General features: G+C 41.7%; 2 protein-coding genes across 3 annotated transcripts in view; one reads left to right on the top strand and one right to left on the bottom strand.

Moving 5' to 3' along the window:
- The window catches only part of LOC140186436 (uncharacterized), a 258,955-nt gene that overhangs the window by 86,447 nt on the left and 155,884 nt on the right, over positions 1-16,624 (top strand). Inside the window, exon 13 of the mRNA XM_072240706.1 lies at positions 1,235-1,456. Coding sequence (XP_072096807.1) covers positions 1,235-1,456 — 222 coding nt within the window. The remainder of the gene's footprint in view (positions 1-1,234; positions 1,457-16,624) is intronic.
- LOC140186157 (RING finger protein 224-like) overlaps positions 3,334-16,624 on the bottom strand; it is a 48,332-nt gene continuing 35,041 nt past the window's right edge. For both annotated transcript variants that reach the window (XM_072240078.1, XM_072240077.1), the window contains exon 2: positions 3,334-4,127. In XM_072240078.1, the coding sequence (XP_072096179.1) occupies positions 3,618-4,127 (510 nt within the window). In that variant the 3' untranslated portion in view covers positions 3,334-3,617. The remainder of the gene's footprint in view (positions 4,128-16,624) is intronic.

Below are 16,624 nucleotides of genomic sequence, written 5' to 3'. Positions count from 1 at the left end.
GCAATATCTACTAGCAGTCCCATCTCACCTACTGGATTATTAAGGAGATTGATTCAGGAAATTGTTCATCCAGTCCTATCAGATGCACATTAACCACAAATTTAATTCCAGTTATGTCTTCTTACCCAATCAAGGTACTCACAGGTTGGTAATTAACTAACAAATCTGATATTGAGCCCCATAACTGGCCAGGGATAGATGATTTTTCCATGGGCATACACATTTGATCTTAAACGCAGGGTACAAATTGTTTAAAAAGAATAAAACTCTTTACTCACAATCACTCAAGCTAATCACAGACAGCTTCAATCAAGTTTTTGAATAAGTGACTGAAATAATTTACCCCAATCCTGTACTGCAGCTTTTAGGGTTACATTCTTCTCCAGGCACTAAAATTCACTTCTAAGCCATCTCCAGTTGGAACATCTAATTCATTATCAATCTACCATAAACCTCACCTTCCTTACAGCAATTAAGATTTTCACATGTAATGATTACACCTTCCAAGCTAATGCCCTGATACCTAATAATGGCCTATAATAATCCCATTAACTTCATTATTGTTGGCCAAAGGAAATGAATCTTAAACTTGAGTACACCTAGGCACAAATCTCCATTCCTCACCCTTAAACAACCACCAACATCCTGATCATAGCAAAGGCACATATGTCTCTGTGCAAACAAGTAAATGTGTGTGAATTCACTCACAGTTTCTTGCTTCACTGTTACCCAAAACAACATGATCCCTAACTGGAGGTGTGTGCCATGATCTCCTAATCAGCTCAAATAGTAATTTCAAGTCATATAATTTCCTAGACATCAAGATCTAATATTGTGTCCTTCAATCTACTTAACACAGATCCGGATCCTTGTGTAAGTGACTTAGTAAAAATATGTTGCAATAGTACAGCTGGTTCATGGGCTCAAAGTGACAGACTGGTATAGTCTGTAAAGAAATGGATAGAAATTGGAGGTTCTAAGTTACTGGGCAATTCCATCACCCCAGTGAAAATAAAATACTCCATTATTGTACAGTGCAGAGAGATCTTTATTGTGTATCTATCTTGTGCAGTACCTATATTGACAGAGGGTAGAGCAAGCCTTACTCTGTATCGAACCTGTGCTGTACAAGACCCTGGGAGTGCTTGATAGGACAGATGCTTTTTATCAATATAAAGGATATTTCAACAGTGAAAAGGCAACCTGCCAATGATGAACTTTTCTGACTTTGCAGCAACTTATGGTAGCTGGGAAGAAGGTGTTTTGCTCTTTACTCCTCATCCATATCCAGCTGCCGGAGAACTTGTGGAGGAGCGTTCCTATTTACTGACCATTCCTGAGATCCTTGAGTTGAACCTGAAGGCCAAGGTTGTAGTCCTGTCTAGCTGTGGAGATGGAGGTACTTCCCAGGATTCTGTGCCACCTCTGATACTGCCCACTGCCTTCCTTAGAGCAGGTAAGCGTATGTTACTTGGCTGACATTTCAAAATTAAAGCCAACTTACGAGTTGACATCTGCAATTGCCGCAGTAGGGTGGGAATTCTAAAGTGATCTAGACCTCTGTGTGGAGTGTGGAGTGCTGAGTGGATGTCTTTGATGTGAAAAGAAATACAAACTCTGTGGGACAAAACGCACAAGGTAACTATATATCAAAAATTTGTGACATATTATTCCTGGATCTCATGCAAAAATGCACAGTAGGATTGGAGACCACATTCTTAATCTGAACAAGGTTACTGGACTAATAAATATTATACCAAGGTACAGGACAAATATAGGATAAACCGTGGAGTCTGCAGGCTGAAGGCTAGTCCTGGAGCTGGAGGACAATCCATGTAGGTAGGTGGCTGGGAAGGAAGAAAGGGACTTGTTTTGTTGCTTATTTCTTTCTTTTGTGCTCTGTTCTGTATTGTTCTTCCAAGCATTGTTTGCATGCCATGCTGGCACCGGAATATGTGGCAATGCTTGCGGGCTGCCCCCAGCACAACACGAGGTTGTGTTGGTTGTTAACGCAAATGGCCAATCTCACTATGTGTTTTGATGTACATGTGATAAGTAATTCTGAATCTGAATTCCATTTCATTTTAGTCCTGCAAACTTGAAGTTTTGTTATTTATATACATTAGCACAATATCAGTGATTTATTAATGATTACTAGACAGTAAAAGGATTCCAGACAAAGGTGCTCATTTATCAGGTTGTTGCAGAAAATTAAGATTAAAGTGTTATAAATTATGAAGAATATGTCAGTGGAGAAAATTGGTTTAGCAAAAGTAGTGAATATAAATGCGGTAAAGCAAACATACAGTCTATCTGGAGAAATATAAAACTATGGGGATGTCAGAGCATCTTCTGGTGCTGGGAGGACTGAAAATTTAGTGTGATTATTTAAATATCTTGCATCTGAGGCCCACTCTAACCTGCAATTTTGCACAAATTGCCCATCAACAATATCAAGTCTGTTCCACACAGGCTCAGATTGTATAGCCAACTCCCACTTCGCAGCTTTCTGACCTCTCTCTGCACCCCTGCTGGGTTGCTGGGTGTGCACACCATCCAATTTCTGTACTGTACAACTCTACGACTCTAATGGTTAAAGGTTGTAAAGCCATCTCATCACCTGTGTTTGAAATTATCCACCAACCCCACGGCTCTTACCAGCATTTTCAACTACCCATCCAACATCAAGATTTACTTGAGTCAAGATTTTTGGGAACTTGATCCCAAACTCTTGAAGCTCCCACAAATACCTGAAGACTTTTGATCCTGCACAGTCTAAAGCTTGAATCAGACATCTAGCACATTGGCATACCAGATCAGATTCTTTCCCTCAACCAATCCATCACTGCTTTCTTTCAGCACTATAACAGTCCCTAGCACTGTTCCTATCTTGATACTAATATAGTGAACCTATCACCTCTTCTTTGCAGTGACTTCCCAATCATATCTTCGTTAGGGTCCCAAATTCCACCATTCAAACACCACTAATCATTTGACTGCTATGGCACCATTCTTATTGACAGTGACGCTCACATCGTGATCGTCTTTGTTATTGCTGGGGTATGCTCTTCCACATATTCATGTGCCTTACTTGCGAGATTTCTAAAGGTGAAGTGTACTCTGTACAGAACCACACTCCAAATCACGTTTCCAGTGGAGGAATCCAAGTACAATTGATACTCCCAAAGTAGAAATTCTCCCTCCAATTGACACTCCCAGAGAGAATCACACACTGAGAAAAATACCCATCATGTTGAAGAGTATAATGAAGTTTGCATTAGTTTACATCAATTGTTTATTTTTTTACTATATTGTTTTCAAAAACCAGTGCAATTCAATATTGTTATACTGTCCATTACTTAGCAATAATGACAGGTGCCAGTGTAACACGCTGTTACGCTCACCCAAATCCCCTTATAACACACAATCTAGTACATGGAGTCCCCTTTGTGGCACACTGTCCATTTATAATGCTTCTGGATATCCATTTGTATTGACGTCAGATAAGGGACAGTGTGATGTGTAGCTTTCAGTGATGCATTGTGGTGACCATCCGAAGTTATGTTGGTTTCCTCTGTTCACGTCCATCGATTACCGTATTCTCACGAGCAAACAGGTTAACCACAGCAGCAGCCCGCACACCAAGTACAGCAGGGACTTCTGGAAAAGTGAGGTTCTTGTGGGGTGTCTTGACATAGAGCTGCAGGCTGCTCAGTGATAATCTGTGAGCCGAACTGCCCTTTGGATTTATGTTGTAAATCCGTGTCAGGTCTCAATGCTGTTTTTACCGACTCTGTTTCTGCTTTAAGAACCAAAAAAATGCCCAAGTCTAGTTCAAGCATGACGACACCACCACGAGGGCATGGGGTATTCTGACGGCACTGAGGGCATGGGATCCATTTCTGCCCATTTAACATGGTATCTAGTCTCTGCAGGCAGGCCTGGCAGAAGGTATGCCCGCAATAAAGCTTCCGAGGCAACCTGTCAGTTAGGTTATAGCTAGAGTAGCAGATAATGCATTCGGTATTCTTATGGTGAGTTGGAATACAGCCTGATAAATCTCCGTCCGTGGTGTGACTCGTATCCTTATGGTGGGTAGCCTCAGCTAGATCCTTCCTACAGAACATCTGAAGAGAGGTTAGAAAGACACAGCTCATTAACTTTGAAACAAAATAGGTCTCGAGTTACATAGCCACTTTTCTGATCCAATTAAGTAGTTTAGAATAGGGAAATACAGCAGCTAATTCTGCCCATGGCAAACTCTCAGAGGGATAATAATGAGGTAATTTGTTTTTGGTGATATGCACTGAGGAATAAATATTGGCAAGGATTACAGTGACAACATCTCTACCCTTGTTCAAAGTGCTGCCCTGGGAATTTTTATATTTCTCTCAGAAGGCAAAAGTTTTACTAATTGAAGGTACCTACAACTTTACTGTGCTGCTGAGCATATGGTCATGTCCCTGAACACAATATACATACATGGATAACATACAACATGGGCTTTTCAGGTGAACTATTTAGATCAGAGAGTGAAATGGAACTTGTGGAAATAAAACTTAATACCATAATTGCTATACTATGCTTCTGCTCAATAATTAGAGCGCTCTACAGCAGGGGTGCCCAACCTTTTTTGCACCGCGGACCGGTTTAATATTGACAATATTCTTGTGGACCAGCTGACCGGGGGGGGGGGGTGGTGTTCAAGTAGGGTTAAACTCAGTGGGAGTCGGCTGGGGTGATATACTGCGTCCGATGCTCCCGATGTTCCTCCTATATATTGTCGAGACCCGACGCAGACTGGGAGATCGTTTCACTGAACACCTACGCTCTATCCGCCAGAGAAAGCAGGATCTCCCAGTGGCCACACATTTTAATTCCACATCCCATTCCCATTCTGATATGTCTATCCACGGCCTCCTCTACTATAAAGATGAAGCCACACTCAGGTTGGAGGAACAACACCTTATATTCCGTCTGGGTAGACTCCAACCTGACGGCACGTACATTGACATCTCAAACTTCCGCTAATGCCCCACCTCCCCCTCGTACCCCAACCATTATTTATTTATGTACGCACATTCTTTTTCTCTCTCTCCTTTTTTCCCTCTGTCCCTCTCACTATACCCCTTGCCCATCCACTGGGCTTTTTTCCCCCCTCCCCCTTTTCTTTCTCCCTAGGCCTCCTGTCCCATGATCCTCTCATATCCCTTTTGCCAATCACCTGTCCAGCTCTTGGCTCCATCCCTCCCCCTCCTGTCTTCTCCTATCATTTCGGATCTCCCCCTCTCCCTCCCACTTTCAAATCTCTTACTAGCTCTTCTTTCAGTTAGTCCTGACGAAGGGTCTCGGCCTGAAACGTTGACTGTACCTCTTCCTAGAGATGCTGCCTGGCCTGCTGCGTTCACCAGCAACTTTGATGTGTGTTGCTTGAATTTCAAGCATCTGCAGAATTCCTCATGGTTATGTCTTTTACAGTTAAGGTTGCCAACTTTCTCACTCCCAAATAAGGGAGAAAAGTAGCAGTCAAATCTCGGGACACTTTACCCCAGGAAAGACTACCATGACCATGAAGCCTTGCACGGGCACCTGTGTGCGCATGCGCGTATGTGCTGGTCCCACAAATCGGTTTTGCCTTCATCTTCCCGACTACACTGTACACACATTATTTCTACTTTATATAGGCTGTTTATTTATCATATCATTCCTGTTTTTACTATATGTTAGAGTTATTTATTTTTAGTTTTATTTGTTATTTGGTATGATTTGTTCGGTTATTTTTTGGGTCTGGGAACGCTCAAAAATTTTTTCCATATAAATTAATGGTAATTGCTTCTTCGCTTTACGCCATTTCGGCACGAAAGGTTTCATAGGAACGCTCTACCTTAGTGGGGGAAATACGGGACAAGGGCGGTCCCATATGGGACAAACCAATTTAACCCAATATACGGGATGTCCCGGCTAATATGGGACAGTTGGCAACCCTATGTTCAAGTTCAACAGTGCGTGACAGGGAATGAGGAAAGGTGCAGCTGACTCATATCGTTTCCTCACGGCCCGGTGGTTGGGTCCGCTGCTCTACAGCACATTTTCCTAGTACAAATTTGTCTTGATTTCCTCAGGCAAATAGCTCAGACCCATTGTACTGGCAGTGACAAGTCATGGGTGGTCTGAGAGGCTTTTTCTGGAGAGGTGCAATGGTTTCCAACCTAGGGGCCACATAACTAATGGTATTGGTCCATGGCATAAAAAAGGTTGGGGAACCCCTGTGTGAAAATAAAATTTGATGAAAATAGAATTAGATTGATGGGGAGTCAGGTTCATCAAAGTCATGTAAGTTTTTAAAACACAAAGCTGCATTGAAAAGCTTCGTTCAGGCTTAGGGGAGTGATAGACAGGAGGGCTATTGATTTGTTCCAAGTGAACTAGGGTTACTGCATTACACAGTCTTTTTATTTAATATTTTTATGCAAAATCAAGATGTGCATCCTGAACAAATTGAGCTGAATCCTGTTTATATATCAATTTGTTCTGAAACAATGCAGCTCAGTTGTTCATAAATGGCTTGTCTTACCATTATTTAGTGACACAGTGTGGAGTAGGCCCTTCTGGCCCTTCGAGACATGGTGTCTCAGCAATCCCCAACAAACCCAAATAATTCTAACCTAATCATGGGATAATTTACCTGGTATGTCCTTAGACTGTGGGAGGAAATCGGAGAACCTGGAGAAATCCCACGCATCCCATTGGGAGGACACACAGAGGCTCCTTACATAATGGTGCAATCTCTGAGGTAACACATTGGCAATGGTCTCACCAATAGCCCATATATCTGAACAAAGCCTCCCTAGTATTATATTCGGTTCCTTTAACAATAAACAACAGCATTATGTTTGTTCTCCTAAATCTTAGCTGCACCTGAATACTAGTCTTTATTGAATCAGGCTCTTGAACTCTCAGATCCTTCTGCATTTCAGAACTCTGCAATTTCTACCCATATTGACAGTATACTTCTATTTTTATGTCCAAGTGGATATTTTCACATATTCACACATTATACTGTGTTTGCCAGATCTTTGCCCAATCACTTAACCTATCAATATCCCTTTCTAACCTCCTCATGTCCTCTTCACAATTTGCTGTCCATCATTGGCAGATTTAGCATCCATATGATCAATGCCTTCACCCAATTCATTTATCCCAACACCAAACTCTACACCACTCATTATATCTAGCAACCATTTCCTGTTAGCCAGACTATCTCCTCTTCACACCAATGTACACTCTGCTTTTATTTTCTGCCATAATCTTTGATACAGCAGTTAATCAAATGCTGACTGGAATTCTAAGTATCATACATCCATCCCTCCAATAAATTGGTGATACATTATTATCTTTTCACAAAATCACTCTGACTTTGCTTGATTATCTTGCATTTCTTAGTGTTTTTCTAATATTATCTAAAACAACATGTTAAGCTAACCGCTTATAGCTCCCTGCTTTCCTTTGTGAATAAAGGATTGCATTTTTTATTTTCTAACGTAATGTGACGACTAACCAAGTTATCAGAAGATTGATGCTGATGAGAAAGAGATAAGGGAGACAATGGAGGAACGTTCAAAATGTTAATGAGAGAGAAGAGAGAGATAACAGAAAAGAAACACAGTTCAGAATATTGACAGACCGGTTGCTTTGAACCTGAACTGTTTGAAGTTTGATGGACAGGCGATACCCCAGCAGGGGAATAAAAAGAACAGGTTCGCTAAGGCACGACACACACCACGAGATCACGAGACAACCAGACCCTGGAAGAGCGGTGTGCCCCCACAAGTTGGTGGGAGTTTGGAGGTCAGGTTCGAGGGAACCGACCATAGGCTCACAGGGTGAAAAGGTACGATCGGCGGGAACCTGGTGTGTGTGTCCGCCCTTGTCTGGGTGCCGGGTTCACTGCGGAAGAACAGTCGTATCCGGAACGGAGGGGTCACAGTCGGTGACCACAGAAGACATAAAAAGGGTCCGCCCAAAAACCAACTGCGAAGAACATCAAAGGTCTGCTGAATCAGATTTGCATATCTCTCTCTCTCTCTCTTCAATGGCACAACAGCGATTACTGCGAACTGTACTAAGCTGAACTGAACTCTGGATCATTTTATCCCTGGACTGCGATAGAGCTTGAATGATTCCTATTATCCTAGTTCTGTGTGCATGTGTGTTTCATCGTTGCTAACCTGTTGCATTTATATCCTTACAATTAGAGTACTGTGTTACTTATTTCTTTAATAAAACTTTATTAGTTTCTGTTAAACCAGACTCCAATTAAGTGGTCCATTTCTGCTGGTTTGGCAACCCAGTTACGGGGTACATAACAATAATTAATCTTAACTATTTGATGAGGTGTCATTGACCTGAAATACTAACTCTGTTTCTCTTCCTTCCAATGCTGCTTGACCTGCTATATATTTACACCACTTCCTGTTTTCAGTATCTACAGATTTCCAGTATCTACAGTTTTTCTCTTGAATTTCATCAGCAAGCCTTTAGGTCTCTTCTTTTCACACCAGGAGATGCGTAAAGCCCCCAGCTCCAATGATTTGTTTGGTATCACTTGTTTAATGATTATAATCTTCCTGAGTTTCTTCCTCCCTTCCAATTCCCAGTTCACAGCTGTTTAGTGCTTTACAGCATGGAAAAAGTTCCTTCAGCCCAGCTGGTCCATTCCGGACTAATATGCCTTGTCCAAGCTCATCCTATTTGTCCGTGTTTTGGCCCATAACCTTATAAACCTTTCCAATTTATGTACCTGTCCGAGTGTCCCTTGAAGGTTGTTATTGAACCTTCCTCAATCACTTCCTCTAGCAGTTCATTCCACATAGATACCACACTTTGTGTAAAAAAAAAAAGTTCCTGAAGTTCCTATTAAATCTTTCCCTTCTGACCTTAAACCTATGCTCACTAGCTATTGATTCCCCAGCTCTGGGTACAAAACACTGGGTGCATTCATCCTACCTATGCTCCTTGTGATCTTTTAGAGGTGCATAAAATCATCTCTCAGCTCTCTTTCCAAACTGTTACTTGTATCCTCTGTAGTGAAGACTGATGCAAAATAATGTTGAATTGGACAATAAGACATCGGACTAAAATTAAGCCATTTGGCCCAATAAATCTGCTTTGCCATTCCATCATGGCCAGTTTATTATTTCTATCAATCCCATTATCCTGCCTTCTTTCCGTAACCTTTGACGTTCTTACCAATCAAGAATCTATCAACCCCAACTTTAAATATACCCAATGAATTTACCCTGTGGCAATGAATTTCATAGATTTCCCACTCTCTTGCTAAGGAAATTCTTCCTAATCTCTGTTCTAAAAGGAGGATCTTCTATTCTGAGGCAGTGCCCTCTGTTCCTAGACTCCCTTACCATAGGAAACTATGTTTTGTTAGAGCTGTTGGGAAGGGTTTAAACTAATTTGGTAGAGTGAAGGGTTTCAGGATAGGACAGATGGTAAAAAAGCAAAGATAGCATGTAGTCAGACTGTTAGGGAGGGCAGGCAGATGATGGAACATAATTGCAGCCAGCAGGGTGAGTATCAGTGCATTAGGGATGTAGAATCAAAAAGTGTAGCAAATACGGTACTCAAAGTGTTATATCTCAATGCAGGGAGTATAACAAATAAGGTGGATGATCTTGTTGCACTATTACAAATTGTCAGCCATCACTGAATCGTAGCTGAAGGATGGATGTAGTTGGGAGCTTAATGTACAAGGTCACACTTTGTATCGGAGGGATAGGAAGGTAGGCAGAGGGCTGGCGTGGCTCTGCTGGTAAAGAATGGCATCGAATCAGTGGAAAGATGTGACATAGGATCAGAAAATGTTGAATCCTTGTGGATTGAGTTAAAAAACTGCAAAGGTAAAAGGACCCTGCTGGTAGTTATATACAGGCCTCCCAACAGTAGCTGGGATGTGGACCACAGATTACAACAGGAAATAAAAAAGGCATGTCAAAAAGGCTCCCATAGTCATGGCAGATTTCAACATGATTGGGAAAAGCAGGTTGGAAATGGATCTCAAGAGAACGAGTTTGTTGAATGCCTAAGTGATGGCTTTTTAGAGCAGTTCGTCATTGAGCCTACTACGGGTCATCTATACTGGATTGGGTGTTCTGTAATGAACAGTGGGGGTATGATTTGTGATAAGGTAAAAGAACCCTTAGGAAACAGTGAGCACAGTACGATTGTGTTCAACTTGAAATTTGATAGGGAGAAAGAAAAGTCTGACATAGCAGTATTTCAGTGGAGTAAAGGAAATTACAGTGGTATGAGATAGGAGTTGGCTAAAGTAAATTGGAAGGAGATGCTGGCAGGTATGACAGTACAGCAACAATGGTATGAATTTCAAGGAAAAATTAGGAAGGTGCAAGATAGATGTATTCCAAAAACAAAGAAATACTGAATGGCAAAATTGTACAACCGTGGCTGACAAGGGAAGTCAAAGCTAATGTAAAAGCAAAAGAGGGAGCATACAACGAAGGAAAATTATTGGGAAGACAGGGGATTGGGAAGCTTTTAAAACCCTACAGAGAGCAACTAGAAGAATCAATAGAAGGGAAAAGATGAAATATGAAAGCAAGCTAGCAAACAATATCGAAGTGGAGAGTGAAAGCTTTTTCAAGTATGTAAAAAATAAAAGAGAGATGAGAGTGGATGTAGGACGTGACAAAATGGGGTCAGAGAAATAATAACGGGAGCCAAGAAGATGGCAGATAGACTAAATGAGTATTTTGCATCAGTCTTCAATGTGGAAGACAGTAACAGTGTGCCAGATGTTGAAGGTTGTGAGGGAAGAGAAGTGAGTGCAGTTACTATTACAAGGAGAAGGTGCTCAAAAGGCTGAGGGACCTAAGGGTACACAAGTCACCCAGACCAGATGAACTGCACCCTAGGATTCTGAAAGAGATAGCAGCAGAGATTGTGGAGGCATTAGTAATGATCTTTCAAAAATCATTGGACTCTGTCATGGTGCCAGAGCACTGAAAAATTGCAAATATCCCTCTACTCTTTAAGAACGGAGGAAGGCGGCAGAAAGGAAATTATAGACCAGTTAGTCTGATCTCAGTGGTTGGGAAGATGTTGGTGTCAATGTTTAAGGATGAGGTTATGGACTACTTGATGACACAGGACAAGATAGGACAAAGTCAGCATGGTTTCCTTAAGGGAAAATCTTGCCTGACAAACCTGTTGGAATTATTTGAGGAGATTACATGTAGGATAGATAAAGGGGATGTAGTGGATGTTGTATATTTGGACTTACAGAAGGCCTTTGACAAGGTACCATGCATGAGGCTGCTTACCAAGTTAAGAGCCCATGGTATTACAAGAAAGTTACTAACATGGTTGGAGCATTGGCTGATTGGTAAGGGGCAGCAAATGGGAATAAAAGGATCCTTTTCTGGTTGGCTGCCAGTGACCAGTGGTGTTCCGCAGGGGTCTGTGTTGGGATCACTTCTTCTTATGCTGTATTTCAATGATTTAGATGATGGAATAAATGGCTTTGTTGCCAAGTTTGTGGATGATATGAACATTGGTGGAGGAGCAGGTAGTGTTGAGGAAACAAGTAGACCATGGAAGGACTTGGACAGATTAGTAGAATGGGCAAGAAAGTGGCAAATGAAATACAATGTTGGAAAATCCATGGTCTTGCACTTAGGTAGTAGAAATAAATGTGTGGACTATTTTCTAAACGGGGAGAAAATCCAAAAATCTGAGGTGCAAAGGGACTTGGAAGTCCTCGTGCAGAATAACCTAAAGGTTAACTTGCAGGTAGAGTCGGAGGTGAGGAAGGCAAAGGCAATGTTAGCATTCACTTCAAGAGGACTAGAATACAAGATCAGGGATGTGATGCTGAGGCTTTATAAGGCACTGGTGATGCCTCACCTTGAGAGCTGTGAACAGTTTTTGACTCCTCATCTAAGAAAAGATGTGCTGGCATTGGAGAGGGTTCAGAGGAGGTTCACAAGGATGATTCTGGGAATGAAAGGGTTATCATATGAGGAACGTTTAATAGCTCTGGGTCTACTTTTGCTGGAATTTAAAAGGATGAGGGGGGAACTCATTGAAACCTTACAAATGTTGAAAGGCCTAGACAGCTGATGTGGAAAGGATGTTTCCCATGATAGGGGAAGTCTAGGACAAGAGGGCACAGCCTCAGGATAGAGGGGTGTCTATTTAAAACAGATATGCAATGAAATTTCTTCAGCCAGAGGGTGGTGAATTTGTGGAATTTATTACCACAGGCAGCTTTGAAGGCCAGTTCATTCAGTGTATTTAAGGCAGAGCTTAATAGGTTGTTGAATGGACACGGCATCAAAGGTTACGGGGAGAAGGCCAGGGAGTGGGGCTGAGGAGGGGAGAAAAGGATCAGCCATGATTGAATGGAGGAACAAACTCAATGGGCCAAATGGCCTAATTCTGCTCCTATGTCTCTGGTCTCAGGGAAACATTCTCTCCATGATCCTTCAATATTTGATGGGTTTCAATGAGATCCCACCGATTCATCTAAACTCCAGTGAGTATATGCACAGAGCCATCAAACGCTCCTCAGATGTTAACCCTTTCATTGCCGGGATTATTGTCGTAAACCTTCTTTGGGCCCTCTCCAATAGCTGCACAAACTTTCTGAGATAAGGGGACCAAAACTACTCACAATATTCCAAGTGCAGTCTGACCAGTGCCTTATGAAATCTTAGCATTACATCCTTGCTTTTATATTCTAGTCTTTTAGAGATGAATGCTAACATTGCATTCATGTCAGCACTAGGCTTGTATCCTCTTACTCCTTTCCTCTCTAATGCTTTGTAATGTGTTTGTTACATGCATTCTGACAGATCCTTCTTATACATTAGCTACTGCATCTTAACTAGATTGCCAGATGAGGGGTCTTGACTAGAAATATTAACTATCCATTTCTTTCCATGGATGCTGCCTGACCTCCAGCATCTTGGGTGTTACTTCAATTAAATAGTGATTGCTGCTCTCCAAGGCTGGTTTGACAATGAGGTCATTAGAAAGTCCAGTATTGCTCTGCGTAATCAAGTCTAGTATAGCCTGGTTTCCAGTTGGATCTAAGAAGCTATCCAAAAGTTTACCATGAACTCCTCTTTTAGGCTTTCACTATTTCACTTTTGATATTACGGTGATATAAATCTTCACAAATTCATTGGAATGACATTTGTTTTCATGTAATGCACAATCTCTCTGTCTCCCCGTGGATTGTTTCACATATATCCGAAGTGGGCCATGCACAGAAAATTGGGTCTAACCAAAAAAGGAGAAGTGTTCTCTAGCTATTTAAAGGGATTATAAATTACTTGCAGCTTTGCCATGATAGGTTTATGTAAACATTAGTAACTGCAGCACATCTTAAAATTGTGAGTATTTTGGAAGAGAAGCCTTAATGTTTGCTTGCTAAAATGAGCACTTTAATCATGGGCTTATCAGATTGACACAAACAGGAAAGGGAGGAGAAGAGCCAAGATGCCTCTTTAGCAAAGGAGTATAAAGAAAAGGAGATATGCTCTGACCAAAATCGTCTTTATATTTGGTTCTCGTTCTTTCCAAGATGCAATGCATCCAGAAACTACTTTCTATGCTGATGGTGGCAGAGGTTTGCCACTTTTTACAGGCAGAGCTCCAGCTGCATAGTGGGGGTTAGGTTGCTCAGCAGGGTTCTCAAGCATGCAGGACTTCTATCAGGGTGCCCATTCCTGGACTTGTTTGGCTTTTTCAAGTGCTCTCTGAGCTGCACAACTACTTCCAGGAGCGAATGCTACAAATACCAACCTCCCTTTTAAAGGCCGCAGAGACACTACCTCTAATATGATATACTATAGAAGGAGCATAATTAGATCATTTGGCCCATTAAGTCTGCTCTGTCATTCAGTCATGGCTGCTTTTCTTTACCCCATTCTCTCATATTCTTCCTGTAACCCTTAGCCCACTGTCAATCAAGAACTTATCTGTCGTGCCTCAAGTAAATTAAGTGACTTGCTCTGTGGCAATGAATTCCACAGATTCACCACCCTTTTGACTTAAGGGTGGGTACGTGACTAAGTGGTTAAGGCGTTCGTCTAGTGATCTGAAGGTCGCTAGTTCGAGCCTCAGCTGTGGCAGCGTGTTTGTGTCCTTGAGCAAGGCATTTAATCACACATTGGAAAGCAAAGAGTGTCTGTGTCTGTGCGAGGAGTGGCGCCCCACACGGACTTCCAATCTGCGCCTTGTAAGGCATGAAAATGTCCGACACAGGCCTCTCATGGTCTAAGTCGACGTTCCCCTTCCCTCTGACTTAAGGGATTTCTAATCTGCTCAGTTTTAAAGGGACATCTCTTTATTCGGAGATTCTAGAGTTGTCTACCAATGAAAACATTCTCTTCACATCTACTTTATTGAAGCCTTTAAGTTTTTGATAGGTTTCATTGAGATTCCCTCCCCCCTCATCTTTCTGAACACCATTAAGTATAGGCCCAGAGATGTCAAGTGCTTTTTATATTTTAAGCATTGCATTCCTGGGATCATCCCTGTGAACTTACACTGAACTGTCTCCAGCCCAGCAGATCCTCCCTAGATACAGGGACCAAACTTGCCAGTTTCCCAAATGGGATATGACCAATGCCTTAGAAAGCCTCAGTAGTACATCATTGCCTTTATATTCTAGTCTTCTTGAAATTAAAGCTAACGTTGCATTTGCCTTCTTTATTACCAACTCAAACTGCAAGCTAACCTTGAAAGAATGCTGAACCAGGGCTTTCAAAAGTTTTTGCATCTTTGATTTCCAAATTCTATCCCCATTTAGAAAATAGTCTACACCTTTATTCTTCCTACCAAAGTGCATAACCCCATACTTCCCTAAATTTTATCCCATCCGTCATTTCTTTGCCCATTCTCCTAATCTGTCAAAGTCCTTCAGTACACTTCCTGCCTTGTGACTCTACCTGTTTCTCCACCTATCATGATAGTGTCTACAAACCTGATGATAAAGCCATCTATTCTGCCATCTAGATCATTAACATATAAAGTGAAAAGTAGTGGACCGAACGCCGACCCTGGAAACCTCCACTAGTCAAGGCAGCCATCCTGAAAATGTCCATATCATATCCACTCTTTGCTTTCCACTATCAATGCTGAGACTTATGCTGTAATACCATGGGCTCCTATATTATTTAGCAGCTGTGTGTGAGATATGTTATCAAAGGCCCTGTGAAAATCCAAGAAAATAACATCCACTGACTCTCCTTTCTCTAACCACCTCCTCAAAGAATTTTAACAAATATTTCAAGCTAGATCTCCCTTTGATGAAACTGTGCTGACTTCATCATATTTTTCATGTACTTCCAAGTACCCAAAAGTTTCAGCCTTAATAATGACACTAAAATCTTACCAACCACTGAGGTCAGGCTAACTGGCCATTAATTTCTTGTCTTTTCCCTCCCTCACTTCTTCAACAATGGTGTCACGTTTCTGATTTTTTGCTCCTCCGGCACTATACATGATTCCAGTGATTCTTGGAAGTCCACAATCCTTTCAGCAACTTATTTCAGGACTCTAGGATGTTGTCAATCTGGTCCAAGTGATTCATACACCTTCAGGCCTTTCAGATCCCTCAGCACCTTCTCCTTAGTAATGGCTCCTACATTCCCCTCTGCCCCCAGCTCTCTTGAATTTACTCGTGTCCTCCAGTGTGAAGACTGATGTAAACTACTTACTTAGCTCCTCCACCATTTCCCAGTTCCCTATTACTAGTTCGTCAGTTACATTTTCAAGCAGTCCAATATCCACTCTTGCCTCTCTCTTACACTTTCTGTATCTGAATACATTTATGGAATTTCCTTTATATTATTGTCTTATTTACCCTTGTATTTCATCTTCCCCTTCATTGTAGTGTTTTTACTTGTCCTCTGTTGGCTTTTAAAAGCTTCCTAATCTTTCAGCTTCACACTAATCTGTCCCATATTATATGCTTTCTTTGTTTATGGTGGCCCTGCCTTCCTTGTCAGTCATGGTTGCCTCCTCTTCCCCCATGTGCTTTTTCTTCATTGGAATGAAATTCTACTGTGCCTCCTGAAGCTCCTGCCATTGCTGATCCACTGTCTTCCCTGCTAGGGTCCCTTTCCAGTCAACTTTGGCCAGTTTCTCTCTCATGCCTCTATAGTTACCTTTACTCAATTGCAATACCGTTACATCAGATTTCAGCTTCTCTTCTCAAACTGCAGGTTGGATCCTACCAGATTATGGTCACTGCCTCCCAAGGATTCCTTCACCTTAAGCTCCCTGATCAAGTCTGCCTCATTATACAACACCAAATTCAGAATTGCCTGTTCCTCAGTGGGCTCTACCTCAAGCTGCTCTAAAAATGTATGTGCCTCTTTAAATGATCGGGCAAGTCATACACTGTGGCACTGGAGGAAACTGCCTGGATCCACTGCTTCAAACTGTTTCAGCTCATCCAAAAAGCCAATTGATTTCCAGGTCCACCTGTCAGATACTCAGTCCATATTTATGAATCTTTATCACTACTGTACACAAGAGTATATTCAGAATATAACTCTAAAGCTGTAATGGTTACATCAGT

This window comes from Mobula birostris, chromosome 22 (genome assembly GCF_030028105.1).
Source record: "Mobula birostris isolate sMobBir1 chromosome 22, sMobBir1.hap1, whole genome shotgun sequence".
Classification (NCBI taxonomy): Eukaryota; Metazoa; Chordata; class Chondrichthyes; order Myliobatiformes; family Myliobatidae; genus Mobula; species Mobula birostris.
This window is presented reverse-complemented; position numbering and strand designations above follow the sequence as displayed.